The sequence below is a fragment of the Dendrobium catenatum genome, unplaced genomic scaffold, assembly GCF_001605985.2.
Source record: "Dendrobium catenatum unplaced genomic scaffold, ASM160598v2 original_scaffold_125794, whole genome shotgun sequence".
NCBI classification, from domain to species: domain Eukaryota; kingdom Viridiplantae; phylum Streptophyta; class Magnoliopsida; order Asparagales; family Orchidaceae; genus Dendrobium; species Dendrobium catenatum.
This window is the reverse complement of record NW_021444229.1, coordinates 661,306-681,031: the sequence shown is the minus strand read 5'-3', so window position 1 is coordinate 681,031 and position 19,726 is coordinate 661,306. Positions and strand designations below refer to the sequence as shown.

General features: G+C 31.0%; 1 protein-coding gene across 1 annotated transcript in view; it reads right to left on the bottom strand.

The window, feature by feature from the left end:
• LOC110100605 (alpha-1,3-arabinosyltransferase XAT2-like) overlaps positions 1 to 3,014 on the bottom strand; it is a 6,230-nt gene extending 3,216 nt beyond the window's left edge. The window contains exons 1-3 of the mRNA XM_020828186.2: positions 2,873 to 3,014; positions 2,720 to 2,788; positions 2,427 to 2,606 (exon numbers count right to left, since the gene is read on the bottom strand). Of these exons, the coding sequence (XP_020683845.2) occupies positions 2,427 to 2,606; positions 2,720 to 2,788; positions 2,873 to 3,014 (391 nt within the window). The remainder of the gene's footprint in view (positions 1 to 2,426; positions 2,607 to 2,719; positions 2,789 to 2,872) is intronic.
• Between the last annotated feature and the right edge of the window lie 16,712 nt (positions 3,015 to 19,726).

The window sequence follows — 19,726 nt, the reverse complement described above, 5'->3', positions numbered from 1 at the left end:
ATATAATTTTGTGTAATACTCATTTAAAAAAATTTGACTCTTAAAAGAACATAATGAAAAAAAATAATTTATATAGCCAACTCGACATAGTGGTATAAAAGCTTGATATTATTGTTGTACTCTTTTTAAAAATTTATTCTAAATTTTTATTTACGTATCAAATATAATATTTCAAAAAATTAATTAATTAACTCATATATTTGCATATTCTACAACCAATTTTTTGAGAGTTTAATAAAAAAATATATTAAATTTTTATTATATATGTTATGAATAATGGATGATGTTATTTTTGTAAATAAAAAAATTTATGTCAAGATAATCCATAGCATATCCAAGAGCTTTGAGGTTGATTTTGATCACTTTTTTTGTTAAAATATTCTTATATAATTTTTTTTCTTCATGAATATGCCAATAAAAATAATTACTTTTTCCTAAAAAAAATCAAAATATGAATTTAATAAATATGATTTAGATTTTATTTGAGACAACTTTTTACTACTTTATTAGAAGCTTCTTTAGAAAGCAGTAAAAAAGTTGTCTCAAATGAAACCTCAATCTCATATTAATAATAAAATTTAAGATTTTTATTAATTAAATTAAATCAACATAGATATTCAATTAGCCTTAAAATATGAACCATATAAATAAAATGGGGGCCTTTTTTAATTTTGTATTTGAACTTTTTTAAATTGAGTAAGCTAAAGGATGATTATTAGCACATAAATAAAAAATAATAAATTTAAACAATTTTAAATAAATACCTTTTGCGTAAGCAACTTTACTACTTATAAAGTCGGTGAAATTTAAAAATCAACCTTATAAATAAAAAATTAACATAAAGAGCCCTTATAATGATGATTTGACTTCGCCTTTTCTTTGGCCTAATTAATATGCTCTATGTGGTGTCCACTTCCACTGAAATACAATAAACAATAGGGACTATTTTGCATTTATTAATAAATCACATAATTTTTAAATAATGCTGCTCTTAGATTCCCCTCTATGAAGCCATATTAAAATATCTCTCTCAATGTTATTGGTGTTAATAGGATGGGAATATTCCGTTAAGTGAAAAAATAATATTCTGTTACATCCATTTTCTAGAATAAAAAACTTTTATTTTTTTTTTAATAAATCTAATTACTAACTATTTCTCTTTGTAAAAAAAAATCATTTAGTTCTTTATTTTAAATTTTTTTGGGATGAAAAAGCACATATTTAAGAAAATAAAATATATTATTACATATAAATATTTAATTCTAGAAATTTAAAAAAGATGTAATTGTTAATGATGAAGGTATACTAATAAATAATTATAATTTATTGTATGGCAAAAATTTAGAAATTAGAGTAACCATGCATGATAAAATAAATTTTTTTTGTATGAAGATGGTAAAATTAATTACTAAAAATGATCTCTTTGGTAAAAAAATTTATTTACTTATTTATGTTGAAAATTTGTTTGATGAAAATACACATATCTTAGAATATATTATTACATATAAATATTTAATTATAGAAATTGAAAGAAGATGTAATTGTTAATGATAATAAAAAAATTATAATTTTTTTGAAAGGCTAAAATTCACAAATTAGAGTGATCATGCAAGAAAAAGAAAAAGAAATTTTCATGACACTAAACTTCATAAAAAAAGTGGTGGATTAGTAAAAATCAAAAGATTAGAATGGCACAAAAACAAAGTATTTTAAATAGTTGAATGATGTGATCATATAAAAAAAATTGCACATCATAACCTTTTTATAATATTAAAATCACCAAAATTGCTTGCACATCTAAAATTCTAATTAATGGAATACTTTAAAGGCTATGATGTTTATATTTCAACAATCTACTAGTTTATTAACAAGATAGACAATGACTTATAGTGACTATCAAAGATGACTCCAAATGGAATTTGGGATGAGGAGGCATCTATATATGATTGTATCACGGGAGATAATGTAAAATAATGTGTTCTTGCGTGAGATGAATAAAATAAAATAAAAAAGAAAAATAATTAGATTAAGATATTCTAATCATATTTTTATTTTGAGATTTGTGCAATATAAATTTTTATTTATTATTTCATGTACTTATTCGTCTCAAAATAAATCTAATGATTTTGATGAGATCCATCATAATTATTTTTCAGTTCGAATATTCTCCCAATATAAAAGTTTTTAATTTAAATTTTATGATAATATAACTTATACATAACTAAGGTTTAGAAATTAGAGAGAATTATGTGAATTTCCTTAATAATGGTAATTATAAGAATAAATAAAGTGTTAACAAATTAAGAATTATATTATCATATTTTTAAAAAATACATATTTTTTTAGTATAAATAATAAATCTGCCAAAAATTTACATGTATGTATGTATATGTATATATGATCAATGAACTAATTTATAAACTTACCAAAATATTGGATATTTTTGACTTCATCTCCTTCACTTAGAGGAGGAAGATCAAAGCTAATATCAGCAGAAGAAGAATTCCTTTGCATTACATTACTTTGGCAAAGGTGTACTGATTTGCTTGAAATATTACTACAGCCTGCAGTTTTGCTCTCAACAATTGCATTTTCTTTCCCTGAAACTAATCGATCACAGTAAACAAACAGTAGTGTTATGAAGAATAATTTTATGAAGAATTAATAACTAAGAAGCGCTGAGAACTCAAAATGCAGAAGGCAGTGATGTTAATTATACCGTTGCTCATTGTATCTTTGTTCATCAAATCTGACAGAGCTGAATCAGCTGATGATAACTTCAAATTAACTGAAAAAAAAAAGAAAAAAGAAATATTGCTTCTAAACTTAAAAGGCAAAAACGAAGAAATTAAGTTGAGGAAGAGTAATTTACTGGCAGAGAGGATGGCATCATAAGGCTTAGAGATGGAAAGATAAGTTAGAAGAACAATGAAGCATACGAGAAGCAATCCAAAAGTAAGCTTTTGAGGCTCAGCTTGCCTAAAGCTTCGGGCAAGCGTCTTCTCATACCCCATAATGGATAACTTGTGCTGAAACCAAGCTAACAAGTTTATTTGGAGATGATGAAGTGTGATGAGTATTTCACTATAGAAACTTGTCGCCATGTTAATTTCTTTCATTATATTATTATTATTAATCACTCCCTTTGGAGGTTAATAGGTACTTTTCTTCCAATTGTTGGTGAAGGAAACCAGCTAAGAAGGTATATAGTTATTGCCTTTAAGCTCTTTTTCTTATTCATATTTTTCAACGTAATGAATTTTCTAAGGAATGAGTGCTAGGGATGTGCAAAATGTGCATGTGGAGGCAACTTTTTAAGGGTCAAGAATGATTTCTATAATTGATCTAGTTGGTGTTGAGGTCAATATAAGTTATTAATGGTATTACCAACTCCAAATATAATGATAGGAACAGCTAATATACAATTAACAATAGTAGTTTAAGCTGTTGCTGGTGAGATATCTCTTTAAAGTTGGGATCTAAAGCTTCACTATGGGGTCGGCACAAAGCTAGACAAATTAGCCACGCAATAAGCCACAAAATTTTAAACTTTTTAGTAGCTTTTGATTAAGTAGATGAAGTCAAATTAGTGAGCAATGTAATTTTTTAGAGCTGTAATTAGGTTCAAAGGTTTTAATTTGAGACAATAATAATATATATTGTTGAGTCAATAACAAAAATTATATAATTTCGCTTCATTTATTAGGGGCGAATTGAAAACCGCCACTAAAAGATCCTCTTTCCGCATCGGTTAAAACCTATGTTAAAAGAAACGTTTCAATATCTATCTCGCCGGTTGCAAAACCTCTGTGAAAACCTCTTGCAGTGAATAGTAAATATAACGGTCATGTAGCAATTTTAGAACTGTCGCAAGATTTTTTTTTTTACAGCTAAAACTGTCGCTAAAGCTCTTTTCTTGTATTGAGTGCCAAATTATATGGAGGATGATTTTCTCATAGTAGGTTACAACCATTATATATATAGTTCTTAATCATATGTACGATGATACTAATTTTTAAATATTTTGGAACATAATATATATGAAAACATGACAAAACCTCTTCCATTTTAGTTGAAATGTAAAACATCACAAGAATATTGTTTATTTTTTTCCCTGTATTTGCAACTAATATCAGAGTTGGTCCCAAGAATAGATATTTAGCAAGGGCTTTTGTGATTGGTGGAGGGCGATCACAAATCATTCAAAATTAAAGCAAATACATCCTCCATTTCTTTTCATTCATGTACGTTTTCCAACTCCCTGGGCCATCACTACTACAATATTACAAGCTATTGACGATGGAGTATATGATAGAAATTTTTTGTCGCTGATTATTGACATATTTATTGACATTTTTTTTTTTCGATAATCCATCCTTGCGTGAATAGTCTTTTGATGAGGCCTAATTTGCTCCAGCTGTTTGATAGTATTTTGGATCAAGGTTATACAGTGCATTTTAAAAATTTTACCTGTTAACTGCTTTTGCCTCTGTCTATTTCTTATGGAGAGCTAGAAATTAATGATAGAATATTTGGTGGTAATTTTGATTGTCAACCCACGGTACGGTGATTGTCAAAATCAAAAATGATGTTGCCCGCAAAACTCATGGCTGGAAAAAATTATGACTTCTTTGGTTTGGGCTCTGTATCGATGCTTGTTGCATAACCTGCTGCAACTGTTGCTGTTTTGCCTGTTTCTAGAGAGAATTATGCATGCTATACCGATTTTGTTGCCTTATTCGGTTGCCTGGGAGTATTTTTTGGAAGCTAAGGGCAATGATAAATGCCGATCTTCAGCTGCCTCTTGGACGGTCTTTTTGGCAATCATGGGCTATGCTCTTATTTTAGTCCCTCTCGTTCATTTGACCTGGATCGTGCAAATCAACTTGAGCAACCTGAGTCCTTCAATTCGTGGCTTTTCCGCCACCTCGTTTTGTTTTGAATTGTTGTTTTTGCTTCTTTAGAATCTTTAATCTCTTTTGCTGTTTGAGATTTTGGATTATAATTTTCTTGTTTTGACTTACATGTAATTTCTTTCATTCAATGATACGGGCTTTGCCCCAAAAATTTCCAAAAAAAAAAAAAATTAGGATAACTTATAAATAGTTACCGTTGCCGGTGACTTTTTTATCGTTAATGTTTATGATAGAAATGATCTTTTTTTATTAGATTTAAATGAAATTTTGACTTCTAGCATGACACAATGTCAAAAAAGGATTCATGTAGTCGACCCCATGCAGTGGGACAAAGGCTTTATGTTGTTGTTGTTGTAATGTTTATGATAGAAAATTAATCCATCAATAACTAGTTGATGGTCCAAAAATTAGAGCAAAACTATCTATGGCTCAAATCACTCACTATTAGGGGTACAATCGAGTCAAGCCTGCTCACGAGCCGAATCGGGCTGTACTCATTAATGGGCTCGATGAGTCGATCTATCGAGCTCGCGAGTCAATTACGAGATCGACGGATTAACGAGCCCGAGTTCGAACACTCCGCTGCTCGACTCGATAGCTCGCCAAGTAGCTCACATAAGATGAGCGGGATTTGCAGCGAGAGCGGAAGTGGGAATCAAATTTTATATTTGACGGCGGGAGCGGGATTCGCAACGTGAGCGGGCTTTGACGATGGGAGCGGGATTCACAGCAGGAGCGGGCTTTGTCGCGAGAGCGGGAATCAAATTTCATAGGTGGGAGCGGGATTCACAGATGGGACGACGGTCGACGGAGCTCGACGTAGCTCGGGACGATGAGCGGGATTCACGGACGACGCAGCAGCTCGACAAGCCGCTCGACTTGACTCGTTTCGTGAGACGAGACGAGCTCGAACTCGAGCACGGTACTTGCAATTGGCAGTCGAGCTCGACTCGAACACCCACGAGCTCGAGCTCAACTCAACTCGTTTGCGCCCCTACTCCTCCCTATCTCCTTCCACCACTCTTTATACCATCTTTTTTAGAATATATTAGTAAATCCAAAGATTCCAAACCTATCAGACATATTTATCTCAAAATTCTTAATAATTATCTCAATTTTTTTATATCTATTGAAATTAAGTATCATGTCTTTGTATGTTTGTTCTACTATTTTTGGACCCCATACCTTCTCATGCTTTTGCTATTTCAAAACCAATCTCGCTTCCTATGTTTTTGATTACACTCTAGGATTCCATGAAAGCTAAATACTTAATAATGGTACTCAAATATTTTATCACCAATTATTTTATATCCTATTACACTCTAGATCCCATGAAACATTTCACTTAAAACACATTACCTGAATAATGTCTCATATGTCTCTTCAAATCACAATAGACAAAAAAAAAAAAAAAAAAACAAATCTTAAAAAAAAAAAAAAATCATCAAATTTAACAATATTTAAGTAATAATATTATTAAATTTTATTATAAAGATCATAATTGATTTGTTTTTTTCTTTAATATATTTTATCCTAAGTTTAAGAAAGAGTGGTATGTGATTTTCGAATGTATTTCTTTTTATTATTATTATTAAATAAGCATGTTGCATAAAATTACCATGAATATTGTAATGTGCAAAAAGAAGTGACCATGATGACCTTTAAAACTTATTTCTATGGAATGTTGCATAAATTTATTGATTTCAATTGCATTCAATGGAGCATGTTGCTATTTCTATCTCTTATCATTATTTTTCACTATTTTCATTAATAAATTTTTATATTTGAAAGCTGTTGTAGAAAGCAATAAGAAGATTGTCTCAAATAAAGCTAAGAGATAGAAGTTAGTAATGTGCAGTTTTTAAAATAGCGGTGTTAGGTAGATACCATACTCCATAGTTAAAAAATCTAATAGATAATAAAGACCAACACAATTGTTATTATAAAGAAAAATAATACATGTAACATAAATCATTTCTCCTTCTTATGAGCTAAATGACCCAAACATATTAGTTTGTGAGAGAGGAAGTTAATGATAGCGTTAAAATTCCTAAACTTTATTCATGCTAAAGAGGATAATGCCTTAGTATGAATGTTTCAATTCCAAAGACAAAATAATTAAGTGATAGAAAAAGTTTTTTGCTTGACGTAGAGGGTAAGTTTTAATTCTATATTATTATTTATATGTTTATGAAATCCCAAACAGAGACAAAATACACACTTTCAGAAAATTACCAAATTACCAGAAATCGTATAAAACAACGTTTTAAAACTTTACTTGTACTGAAGCAATATTTTCCAATGTCCAGATAATTTCCTATTCAACAAAAAGCGCACAGAACTCAAAATATCCGGTAAAAACTTTCCATAAAATACTTAAATCGTGCAAAAACATCATTTTCATACCATACCAAAAGTTACACGGTAAAAATTTCGTCAATACAAAGATATGCACATTTTTCGGTAACGGAAACACAAAACTAAGCAAAAGAATACCAAAACTCGAAATCTTTGAAATCAGAAATAGGATTCGAAGTCCTTACTACAAGACGAACAAATCTTCCAACTACGATGACGGACGAAAAGCGCACCGCCAGCTCCAAAATTAAGTCTTTTCTTCATTTTCCTTCTCTTTCTCTCTCTTCAAATGATTCAAAATATCTCAATCCAACATATATCCATTCAAATCGTCCCGGATGATCCAAAATCGTCCCGGGACGATTTGCCCTCTAGATGAAATTCGTCCAGACGTGAACAGTTTTCTTCCCTGGACGGCTTGCTCTTTGGACAATTTTCGTCCCGACGAACCAAATTTCATCCCGGGACGAACTTTGTTCATACAGGCAGTTCGTACATACTAAACATACAGATTTTCACAATTTTCTTCAGTTCATCCCGTACTAAGGCTAGTTCGTATGGACTAACTGCACTAAAAAAAATGCACTTCGGAGGAGTTTTACAGACCCCAGTTGACTTGAGGTCAAAATGACCAAAATGCCCCTTCAGGGCAATTTTGTTTGGTCATTTTTGAAGTTTTCTCTAAACTTCAACATGTCCTTTTCAAATCATACTCTAGAACTCCTTCCAATGCATCCTAATCATCATTAAGAATGCCATGGATCCTAATCAGACTCTGGCCAAGCTTGTTTGACCAGATTAATCAGTTTTGACCAAAATACCCCTTTAGGGTTTAAATACCTATTTTGAATCAAATGACATTCAAATTGTTTGGAACCACTTCCAACAATTTTCAAATATCATTCCAAATCTATTGAATTCACTTCCAATTCCTAAATCAACCTGGTTAACCAAGTCAACCTAGGTGGACCCAATGACCCATTAAGGACTTAAATATGTGTTTTGAACCAAATGACCTTACTGATCCTTAAAAATACCTCCACTAAACTCCAGACATCCAATCAAACTGTTAATCTCAAAGCTTGGCTCTGGGTCAACCTACTTGACCAAGTCAACATAGGTTGACTAGTTCAACCCGTATGCCTATCTACTTCTAATCAAGCTTCAAATCAACTCCAAATCCATTCAAAATCCTATGATCACTTCCCTTAGTGATCTAGACTTGATTGGACCCATTGACCCAGTCAAAGTTGACATGGTTAACTAAGTCCAAGCCTATTCAAACTCCCTTCTTTTGATCAAATCACTTTCAATAAGTAATCAAGTCCCTTTGAGCTTTAAACCCTTGATCCCACTATATTTCATAGTTTAAATACATTCAAAGTCAAGACAAGCCAAATCAAATCCCATTTGATCAAGTCAATCCACGAGGACTTGGTCAAACCCCTTCAAACCCTCATATTCCTATATCAAACCCACACTCCCAAACCTCCCTTACTCCATCAAACCTATACCTAAACTTCATCTACACTCTATTCTAACAACCTTACCTAAGTTTGACTAGTCAAACCAGTCAACTCAAGCTTTAAAACCCTTTACATGATCAAACTTATGGAACCCAACCTCCTCGCTTAAGGCTAGACCCATATATCAATCCAAATGACTCTATACCACACCTAGACTCCAGCATAGCTGCTTTGACCCTTGTTGACTGGTCAAACTATCACTAAGAGCTCAAATAAGCTCTCATGGTCAACCTTCACTCAAACTCTTACCCCATGCCTTGATATTACTTTTAAATCATTTTATCACTCCCTAATACCACATGGATGCTAAATCAGTGACCTATGACCCCTTTGATTGGTCAAATGGTCAATGAGAGCTCAAACAAGCTCTAAGAGTCAAACTCGATCAACCCAACTTCCCAGCATAAACCAGGCCCGTCTAGCCTATAGATCCAACTCCAAAAGCTTCCTTGAAGCTAGCCCGACATCCCCAGCAGCTGTCTTGCCTCCTAGCTCATCCTAACCGTCCCTAGTGGTCCCCTCTAAAAGTGACCCTAGGTCATTCTCACCTAGGCCACACTCCCTCTCTGCTCCCTAACGGCCAGGGACACTTGTGTCACGACCCAACCCGATCGGGACGGGTCCCGCTCGCATCGGGTCGTGGGGCCTGAACTTTCAGACTGACTGAACTGATTCCAGGATCTGGCTTTGAAATTTATTTCAGAACTTTCTTCCAAACATATAGACAAAAACAGACGCACAGAGCTTCCATATCGGCCCGGACGATCCTGGAGCAGATTTGATGTTACAACTTGTCCTCAATCCCAACATCCTCCCTAAGGCATCCCAACCATCCTGTTTGGCTCCAATAGCTGGAATAGGGTAGAGAGGTGGGATTCATTCATCCCAACCTATCTCTTTTTCCAGTTCATCTCTAGAGCTCATGGGATTTCATTTTGATTTCCCAAAACTCCCTCTTCATTTATCCATCGATTCCCAGTGTTTGGAGCTCACCGGCGACGAGTATGATGCAAGGCTGAAGCCTTCATCCGTCCCAAACATTCAAGGTCCCAGTAGAAGCTTTATCAGATGTCTAAGTCTTCTAAAAAGTTGAACGCGTACAATCCACAAGCTCAGTAATACTTGTACCATCCAAAACCATCTAGTATATCAAGGTATATCTAAAACCCTAGGATTTTTTTTTAGGTTCTTAAATAACGTTTCAATCATTTCATCAAAGGCTTAGAAAATTATTCCCCACTTTTTCTTAGACTATACTCTACCTATGTTTAAATTTTCTAACTATTTTATCCATTAATTTATGAGAACAAAAATGAAAGTGTTTCTAGGGTTTCGGGTGGCTGAAGGTTGAACACAAGCCCATGACTGCATAATCCATTCTATTTGGATTGAAAGGTCATGATCTTGTCATATTTAAAAATTAGTTCAGGCACTTGAAACCGTGGTTTAACCAGGCCTTCATCCGGCTGAATCCAAACCGCGGGATTCATTTGAGCCGTCTAATCCTCTCCGTTTAAATTTGCCCTGCGAGTTTGATCTCAGTCATTAGATCAGAACCACGGTAGATCTAACGGTCTGAAGTCCCGCTAAGCTGGTTAAGTGGATATAGTCAGCTGACCACCGCCATTTAGGTGGCTGAATCCTGTCGGGCTGCATGTAGAAGCAAGGGCCCGGGTCAGCGCCGTCGTTTGACCAACCATTTAAAAACCCAAAATAATTTCAAAAAATCCCCTGAACTTTAAAAATGCATAAAAAATTCATTTTTCAACCATTTTTGGAGTTCTTCGGCTGTTCTTTTCAACTTTTTATCTAGTTTATTTTAAAAATAAAATAAAGTCATTTTGGGTTATATTTTATTAGTTGTTTTAATTTTTTATAAAACTCTATTTTAATTTTAAATAAATATATATAAATTATTTTGAGCTGAAATTTGATAGAGGTATTTTAGGGTCTATTTTTTATCTTCCCTAATTTTGTCAAGTCCATTTGATGCATAGATCTTTGATATTTGAATTTACAAAAATATTGTTCATGATTTGACCTAAATTTTTATAAATTTGAATATAATTCAAATTAAATCCAATCAGTGCATTTTTGAGTTCTATGGAATCAATGTAGAGCCCTCTTTTATTGAAAATAAGTTCAAACCTTGATCATGTATAGTTTAGTTAAAATTTACTTCCAATGCAAGTTAATCTAGGTTAATAATAATCAAACTATGCATAATCATGCTATCAAATTAGATTGACTTTAATTTGGATATATTTGCATATATCTCTAAATAAACTTCAATTCAATTTAATGCATTTGTTATTTTATAATATATTGTTTAAGTTTATAAGTCATTAGATGACATAACAATAATGATTTATTATAGAAATCATTCCATAGAATATTAGGGCACTTCTTTTTCTTTGTTCATGATTGTTATGATATGGTGTGATTGCAAATAGTGTTTAAAGGGTTAGCAGAACTTGATAGCTATCCTATAACTTAGTGACATTAAGGATAATAATTAAAGCGTGTCTTAGTAAACTTAGCCAAACATAGGATGAACTAAATATATTCCTTTTGGGATGAAACATGAATATAGAAAATTAGTGTCATGGTTTACTTTAATCAAATTCACCTCATTTTGACATTAATCAACCTCCAAACAATTATTAGATTTAGGTGACCCTTCATTATGGGTCTTGTTTTTTTTTTATAAATCCAAATAATTCAAATAAAATTCATAAAAAACTAAAATAAACTTCATCTAATTCCAATCAACTCTAAATCAAGTCTACAATCATTCAAAATCAAATTGAGTCTAAATTTTATTAAATATTTAATTAACTCTTAATTATCTTTAATTAAAAAAATCATAATAATTTAAATAAAATTCTTTAAAAATTCAATTTAATTCCAATTAATCCTAATTTAATTCTTTTCCTTTTAATAATTAATTAAATAATCATAATAAGTTTAAAAATTGATTATAAATTCAATTTGATTCAAATAAAATTTAATTTTTTAATCTCTTTAATTTAATTATAATTTTGAATAATTTTTCAATTTAATTTCATTAATAAACCATTTAGTTTTAATTAAAAATTCAATAAACGATTAAAATTGTAAATACTATAACAAAATTCATAAAAATTTAAATTAAATTCTAATTCATCTAAACTAAATTAATTTGATAATTTGATTGATTAAATTTTATTTTTGATCAATTAAATTTGAGAATTTATTTAATTTAAATGAATAAAGGTATTTATGCATAAAGCTTGATTCCTTTTTGAGGGCTTTAGGCATTTTGATTTTAAAAGACCTTTAATACACTTAAATAATAAAAAGATATATCATGTGTTGTGCACAACTCCTTTTAGGAAGGCACTAATGCATTAGATTTGGGAGATCTTCAAACTCTTAATAATACACCGACCTTATGTGGCATACTCAACTCATTTGGAAAGTATGTCATATTGCATTTGTAAGGTCCATTTTCTCCTTTTGTAATAAAATTTTAGGGACTCTCAGATGTATGCATGTCTTCTCTATAAGATGGGTATTCATTTTGAGAGTCCCAGGACTTATAAATTGATAACTTTTTGCACTCAAGATGTTATTAATCTATAAGTTCTGTAAAATTAAATATATAACTCTAACATCTAAAATTGGAATATTTTAAAAGTTAAATACACACTATTTAAACTTCAACTAAATCCCCATTTGAACTTTAATGATAAACCTTAATAATACATGCAATTTAAAACATAAATTCCTATAAGACCTATCCAAGTCATACAACCTTTTTTACACACTTAGATGTTTGCTAGGACAACCAACTTTAGCTTAGGCTAGGCCGGTGGTTTTGTTGTGTTTTGATTGTGGGTGTTTTTCCTAGAGGGCACCTATATTTATCTTCTTACTTTTCTATAAATCATAGCATGCATATTTATTTTCTTTCAGTGCATCAGAGTGCGGAGTGAATAAGTGAGGGTAGTATATTTTACTTTTTTATCTTTAATTTCTTGTATTTATAAATGTTCACAAAACACTAATAATTACATAACTGCTTTTATATTTTTGTAAAGTAGAATGTTCCTAGGGACTGATATACTTGTAAAGAGATGTAATTTTAAATTCCTAAATTCTTGTATATAGATCGAGCTGTATTGTGTCTTGAGTCTGTAAAAGAACTAAAAAATGACTGCTTATATACATACAAGTGGGGCTCCAAAAAATAATATCCTCTCTCAAGGGGATGTTCATTTTTAGAATTCCACAAAAGATCTGGAGCCAGAAGACCTTAAGCAGTCATATTTGGTTCTAATTTCTTATAGGTTTAGAACCCATGTTTATTGTCGATCGGGCTTGGCCACCTTTACTTTACTGCAGACCTTGTGATGTACTATGTAAATTTTATATAAATAAAATCAGTTATTTTATATTAATTTGTGATTCATGCATCATTAACATACGAGTAGATTTTCAATTTTTGTAAGCATATCTTATTGCATTTGATTCAAGTTCTTTAACAATTCCTTGATTCCTAGGGTAGAGTTATCTCAAATCTTACATTCATTGGTAAGTTATTATGATTAGGATTGTTAGCTGGCAGCCCACTCTAGACAGGTGATAAGTCTAGAATGTATACACTTTCTCCTTGCACTTTTTATAATTTCTAATCAAATCTAAATTTTTTAAATTCAGTGTTAGAAATTATAATCTAAAGCCTGAGCATAGAAAATTTAATTAGCCCAAATATTTCCTTAAACTTGTATATATTTTAAAATCATTTAGTCTTCATTTTAATTGAGAGTATTCCCTTATGGGATGTAATTAACTATAGGGGCTTGCCCCTATAGGAAGTCTAAACCTAGAATAAAATAAACCCATCTTAATTTCCTTTCGAAGGTAGGGGAAAAATCTGTGAACGTATTAGCCTTATCTGTATTTTAAATTTAATTTCATAATCAAAAGATAGAAGTATATTCGATTTGCTTCACAGTGAATTGAATATTTTTTTATATTTGATTATGGAAATGAATCTATGATTCATTAATCTAATTGGGATGATAGAATAATATGCTTGTCATCCTTCGGGATGATTTTTATATTCCCTACGCTGCATTCAATTAGAAGAATGAATTATAATCTTTTTTTCTTTAAAATTGATATAAGGACATCAGTCTACCCTTCGGGGTGATATAATGTCCAACTATGTGAATTTAATTGAAAGAAAATATTAAAATACAAATAAAGCAAATTGTGTGAGAACTAAAAAAGTATTTTTAATTTTTTTTTCTCATAGAAATAATAACATAATGAATTAGAGTAAAAGGATCTATTAAATGAATTAACAAGTATAATCATTACAACTTTATGTTTCATAAAAAATTGTATTATAAAAGAAAGTCAATAGATACTTTCTCGTTCCTTCATTTTTCTAGCACAATTATTTTCATTGATTTCTTTTAGTGATTGTGTCATATTATTTTTCAGACTATGGAGCCCAAATTTTTTTATAAGAGATATACCTGAATATTGATTCAAAAAAATAGGGATGAGATGACCAAAAAGAGTATTGGAGAGACTTTTGCGCAACCCCTTTTTGAAGGCTACCAAGATATGACAACTTTAATCCTTGACCTAGAACCATGAATGAATTATTAGCTAATTTCAAGGTCAAATCCCAAAATAAAAAACTAGAGACAATAGAGAAGACTGTTGGGATCCAACTCTTTGGGGAATCTAAAAAGTTTCACCTTAATAATTTATAGGAATTTTTTTCACTATTGATAATCATCTTGGGACTCTCTATGCTTAAGTCATTAACAAGATCAAGGTAGAGATGATTAATTTGAAGGGAAAGATCTCATGTTGCAAGGAAGTGTAATTATCCTCCATGTTAGTTGTGGAATCAAAATTTATCCGGTGAATGATGCCAGGCTTTAGTTTACCACCCACCTGTGAGCTTAAAGACTTGAGGATGATGAAGATAAAATAGGAGAGGGGAAGAGAGAGGATGGATTTGAATAAGATATTTATTATCTTAGACATAAATACAAGTGTAAAAAGGAGTGAGAGCCAGATCCTGTAGAGCTTAAGCTAAACTATGGAAAAATAAATCATCTCTCTCTCTCTCTCTCTCTCTCTCTCTCTCTCTCTCTCTCTCTCATTTTCTTGAGTCATCTTCCCTTCTAAATCATGTCAAGTTATATCTTCCATCCCAACTCGTATCTTGCTTACCTTCCTCCTCTCCCTTTTTATAGGGTTTGGAGTGTTACAATAGAATGTGTATGTGGTATAGTAGTTGTGCTATTGATCTTTAATGTAGCTCAACCAGTTGTGTCAAGTGGTGTGGCAATCTTGTAGGAGTTAATTTGGGTGAGAAGTACTCCATAGCATCTGGAGATTGAGTTAACGTGAGGTAGAAAGTTGGCCTGAGATCACCCCGCTAGAGCAAAAGGGGGCAAGTGATGATTTGACATTGATCTCTAAGCTTATTGATGATCCAATCCTGAGAGAGGTATCGTGAGAGACATGTGTGTCTTTATCTAGATTGTTGGTATGTCTCGTGTGGGAATACTTTGAATATTGGTGAGATGAATAAGGATTTATCCAACTAAGAGAAGAATTTTCGAGGTACCCCCCCCCCCCCCCCTGTGGAAGTGTGATTGCTTGAAGGAAGTGGACGAAGGAGATCTATCTTGCTCTAGTAATAAACTCCTTCCTAGCTCCTAAGTGAGTCCTGTGAACAAACTATCTTGAAAGAGGAGGGAATACTCCTTCCGCTCATACCTAATGTAACATGTTAGATACCTACGAGAATGTACATCTATAATAAATCATGGGTGTGCATTAGCAAGTTCATTGGAGGAGTTGGATTCTTACTTTGCCACCATATTCATTAAAGCTTTGTCCCCAAAGAGGTACTTTTGATCCCCTTGTTCATGATTTATTTGGAGAGGTGACTTCTTTGAGTGTTGAATTTTATTACATAGCGGTGGCTAGTTATCGGTGAGCTTATTGTTAACTATTAATTGTTCATGATTTGATCTTTATATTTTCAAATTTGATTTTGTAATTAGTATATATTTGATTTAATTTGAGGAACGATAGAAGGATTTCTTTATCTCTACTAAAACTTGTTCACAAAAATGATGGCAATGCACTATGAATAATTGCTAGCCTTTTACACAGCCTATACGGTCTCATAGTTCCTGCTTCCTTTTCTGAAGAATTTGCTGCAACATTTTCTTAAATCACTTCCTTTTTAAAAATTCTTGTGCTTTTCTTGATTGTGCTAATGACTTCCTTGCCGCTAACTAGGATTATAATTCATTGGCTTCATATAATTTACAATCAGTGATAAGTGTGAGATTAACGAGGCTTCACTGCTAGAGTTCTGATGCTTGGATAGGCAGAAAATATCTGAGAATTTTATAAAATATGCTTGAGAATAGAAAATTGTGTCCTCTGAGCTCACCTCTTGATACCCTATTTATATATTTAAGTAGGATCATGCGCGTTATAAAATTGACTACACATATATATATGACTATTAAAAAATAAGAAAAAAATACAAGCATCTTTTAGCCTAATTAGAATGTACAACTTGTAGAAGTTGTTTGTCAAGCTAAGAAGAATTAGTTAGCTTGTCATGCATAGGTGGATGAATACTCAATCGATATTTCCCATATGAATGAAAAAAGTCATCCACTTTAGTAGTCATCGAGGACAATATGATAGGTTGTACTCATGTGCTTGGGATAAATTAATAAAATGTAGTCACATACTTTAAGTGAGTTCATTTGTAGACTGGACGAGTTCTTTTTTAGTTGATATAGAGCAGAAAGAGTTGCTTAACTTGAGCTAGGATGACTTGCCTTGAATCAAAGTTACTAGATATTTCAATGTACATAAGTGATGTTCTTGCTGGTAGTGCTATCATAACACTATTAGAATCCACATTTTATCTTGTAATGTGTGGTGATGATGTTATTTATTAAATGTTCAAGCTCTAATGGTTGCATAATATGCATGGTATTGCAAGATCATCCTTCATCACTATTAAAAATTTTGCCAGAGACATGTTGGGGAATATATATTCTAAGGTAGAGAGGTATATTTGGGGCAACAGGATGATTGTCCAGACTATTTATCAGAATTTTTAACAAAAACTTGATGAGAGATATCCCAAGATCGATTCCTAAGAGATGCTCTAAAAAATATTTACAAGAGAGCTCACTAAGAAGTGTTTTTTGGAAAAATGATTCCTATTAATGTGCCATCATTACATCAATGTTATACCAAATCAATCATAATTATAACGAACATCTAAATGATCAAAATTACATCAAACTTTTAGACAATCTTTTGATTTTAATAATGGTGTTTTGGGATTCATGCTATGCATTACAAGGAAAGAAGAAGCTACCCTTTGATCATGGGCATTTAAGAATGCAATAATTTCTTAAAGTTTTTGTGATAGGACCACCTTCTAATTGTTTAAGTTAGAGCTTCAATCGTTCCAAGTTATTGCCTTTAAAAATTGCTTGGCTCTTATGATGAATGTGCTGCCACATTTTTTATATAGGCAGATTTTTAGTAACTGAGATTCACATCCAGATGCAGACAGAGTAACAATCTGCAGTTAAATTATGACTCGATAATTTATTCATTAAACGTTAGTGGGACTAAAAATTTAAGTTTCTTTTGGGATTTTTTTTTCTTTTTAAAATAGTTTTCTAGTATAAATTTTTTTATGAATTATAAAATTTTATAATAGAAAGCCATTTTATGAAACAGTGCAAAAGTTGTCCAAAGGCTTCGTTTAGGACTACTTTTTTGCTGCTTTTTAAAGCAGCTTTCGAGCAAAAATTTCAACTTTTATACTAAAAAATTGTTTTAATAAGCAGTAAAAAAGTCGTCCCAAATCAAACCTTAGGCTTCTTTTGAGATATCTTTTTTATTAATTTTTAAATCAGTTTTTAAGTATAAAAATTTTTTCAACTAGAATTTTTTTTACTAAAAAATTAGTTTAAAAAGAAGTGAGAAATATGTCCTGAACAAAACCTTAATTATTATTCAAATATCATTGCATAGCTGCAGCAAATAGAAAGCCTTTTAGTGAAAAAAATCTGACTCAGCCTAATTTTAGTTCTTATTAAGACAAATTTTAAAAATTGATTTATGATATTAATATATATTTGTATAGGAAATGTAAATGTATAATATGTAACATAAAGTTTCTCAAAAAGAAAAAAAAAATCATAATATTTTTTTATTTTCCCATAAATTTTGAACTAAATATTTTTATGAATTTATATCTTATCTATAAAATTATTGTATAATTATTATTTCATTAATTACACGCCAATCTTTTAATATTTTTCTACTTTATAATAAATTTCATAGCAAATATCTCTAATATTCTTACATTATCTATAAATCAAAATAGCACAATTTAATGTTTAAATATAATTACAAAATTAATTATTAAAATTGGCATGGGTGAGATATCTAAAATAACTTATAATTTTTTTTATAAGTACTATATTTTATAATAAACTTAGGATCTATTTGGGACGTCTTTCTCTTTCAAACCGCAATTGCAGTTCTACGACTATTATTATTTTTTAAAAATTTCTATGAAGGGAGGCTGCTTTTTACAACCATAATTATTAATCTATAATATCTTAAAAATTAAAAAATGAACATATATATAATATTTACAGCAGCTTTCAAAAAATCACTTTTTCTTACGACAGCTTCAAAATAACTGTTATAAAATACTGCAGCCGTCTCAAACAAAGCCTATAAATATCACTAAAGCTTAATCACTTTTTAATAATTTTCTAGCGTTAGGTTATCTCCATGATTGAAGTTCACATGCGATGGCTTTTTCAAGTTAAAAGTGGTTCTTCCTTTGTCGGATCTCTCTTGAAAACGCTGTGCACAAATTATTCCAACAACTCCTGATCGTTTATCATGTTCTCAATATCAATCATGTGGACTTTAAAAAAAAAAAATAATCTAAGTCAAATTAGTTATTGCCATACTGTGATAAGACTGTGTAACAACTTTATTTTATGTTATAAAAAAAAGATATAATCTGGTGTGGTGCTCCATCGGTGCAGGTTAAACAATTAATATCACTTACTTGGCTGACTAAGATTGAGGTAATAGTATATTTAAGAGAGAGTGCTTAAGAAGTGATGTATTTTTTAATTAGTGTGAAGTAAACGCATTATTATTTTTATTAATATAAATATAATTAAGCTGTTGTATGAGTACAAAGTTATGAAGTAAATAAATGCATGATTAGGACGCATAATTATAATATTTTTTCTTCCTAGTATGATTTGATTGAGGCTTTTATGGCTCTCGTTGTTGCTTTTGAAGTAAATAAATAAATGATTAGGATGCATATTTACATTATTTTTCTTTGCAGTATGATTTGATTGAGGCTTTTCTTGCTCCCTATTGCATTTGATTCTCTCTCTCTCTATACAATTCATTAACAAAAAATTTGATAAGAGGAGTAATAAAGAACCATAATTATTAATATATATATAAGGAAGATGAGTTCTAAGTTAAGCTTCATTTGAGATAGATTTTTTATTGTTTTTTAAAGCAGCTTCCTGGTACAAAAATTTCTAGTTCAACAAATTTTAGGGTACTAAAAAGTCATTTTGAAAAGCAATAAGAAATTAAGTTGTCACAAATGAAGCCTAAATGTCGCTCTTTATGAGATAGGAAGGATGACACTGAGAAAGAGTTGATGATGAAAGTGTTCCATTGCAATGATGAAGAACAAATTTCATGTTGATGACTTGTAATATTATTATTATTTAAAATTATCTCACTTCATGCAATATAAATATTGTGATATATCACACACTCTTTGTATTTATTACGATTTGTATCAAT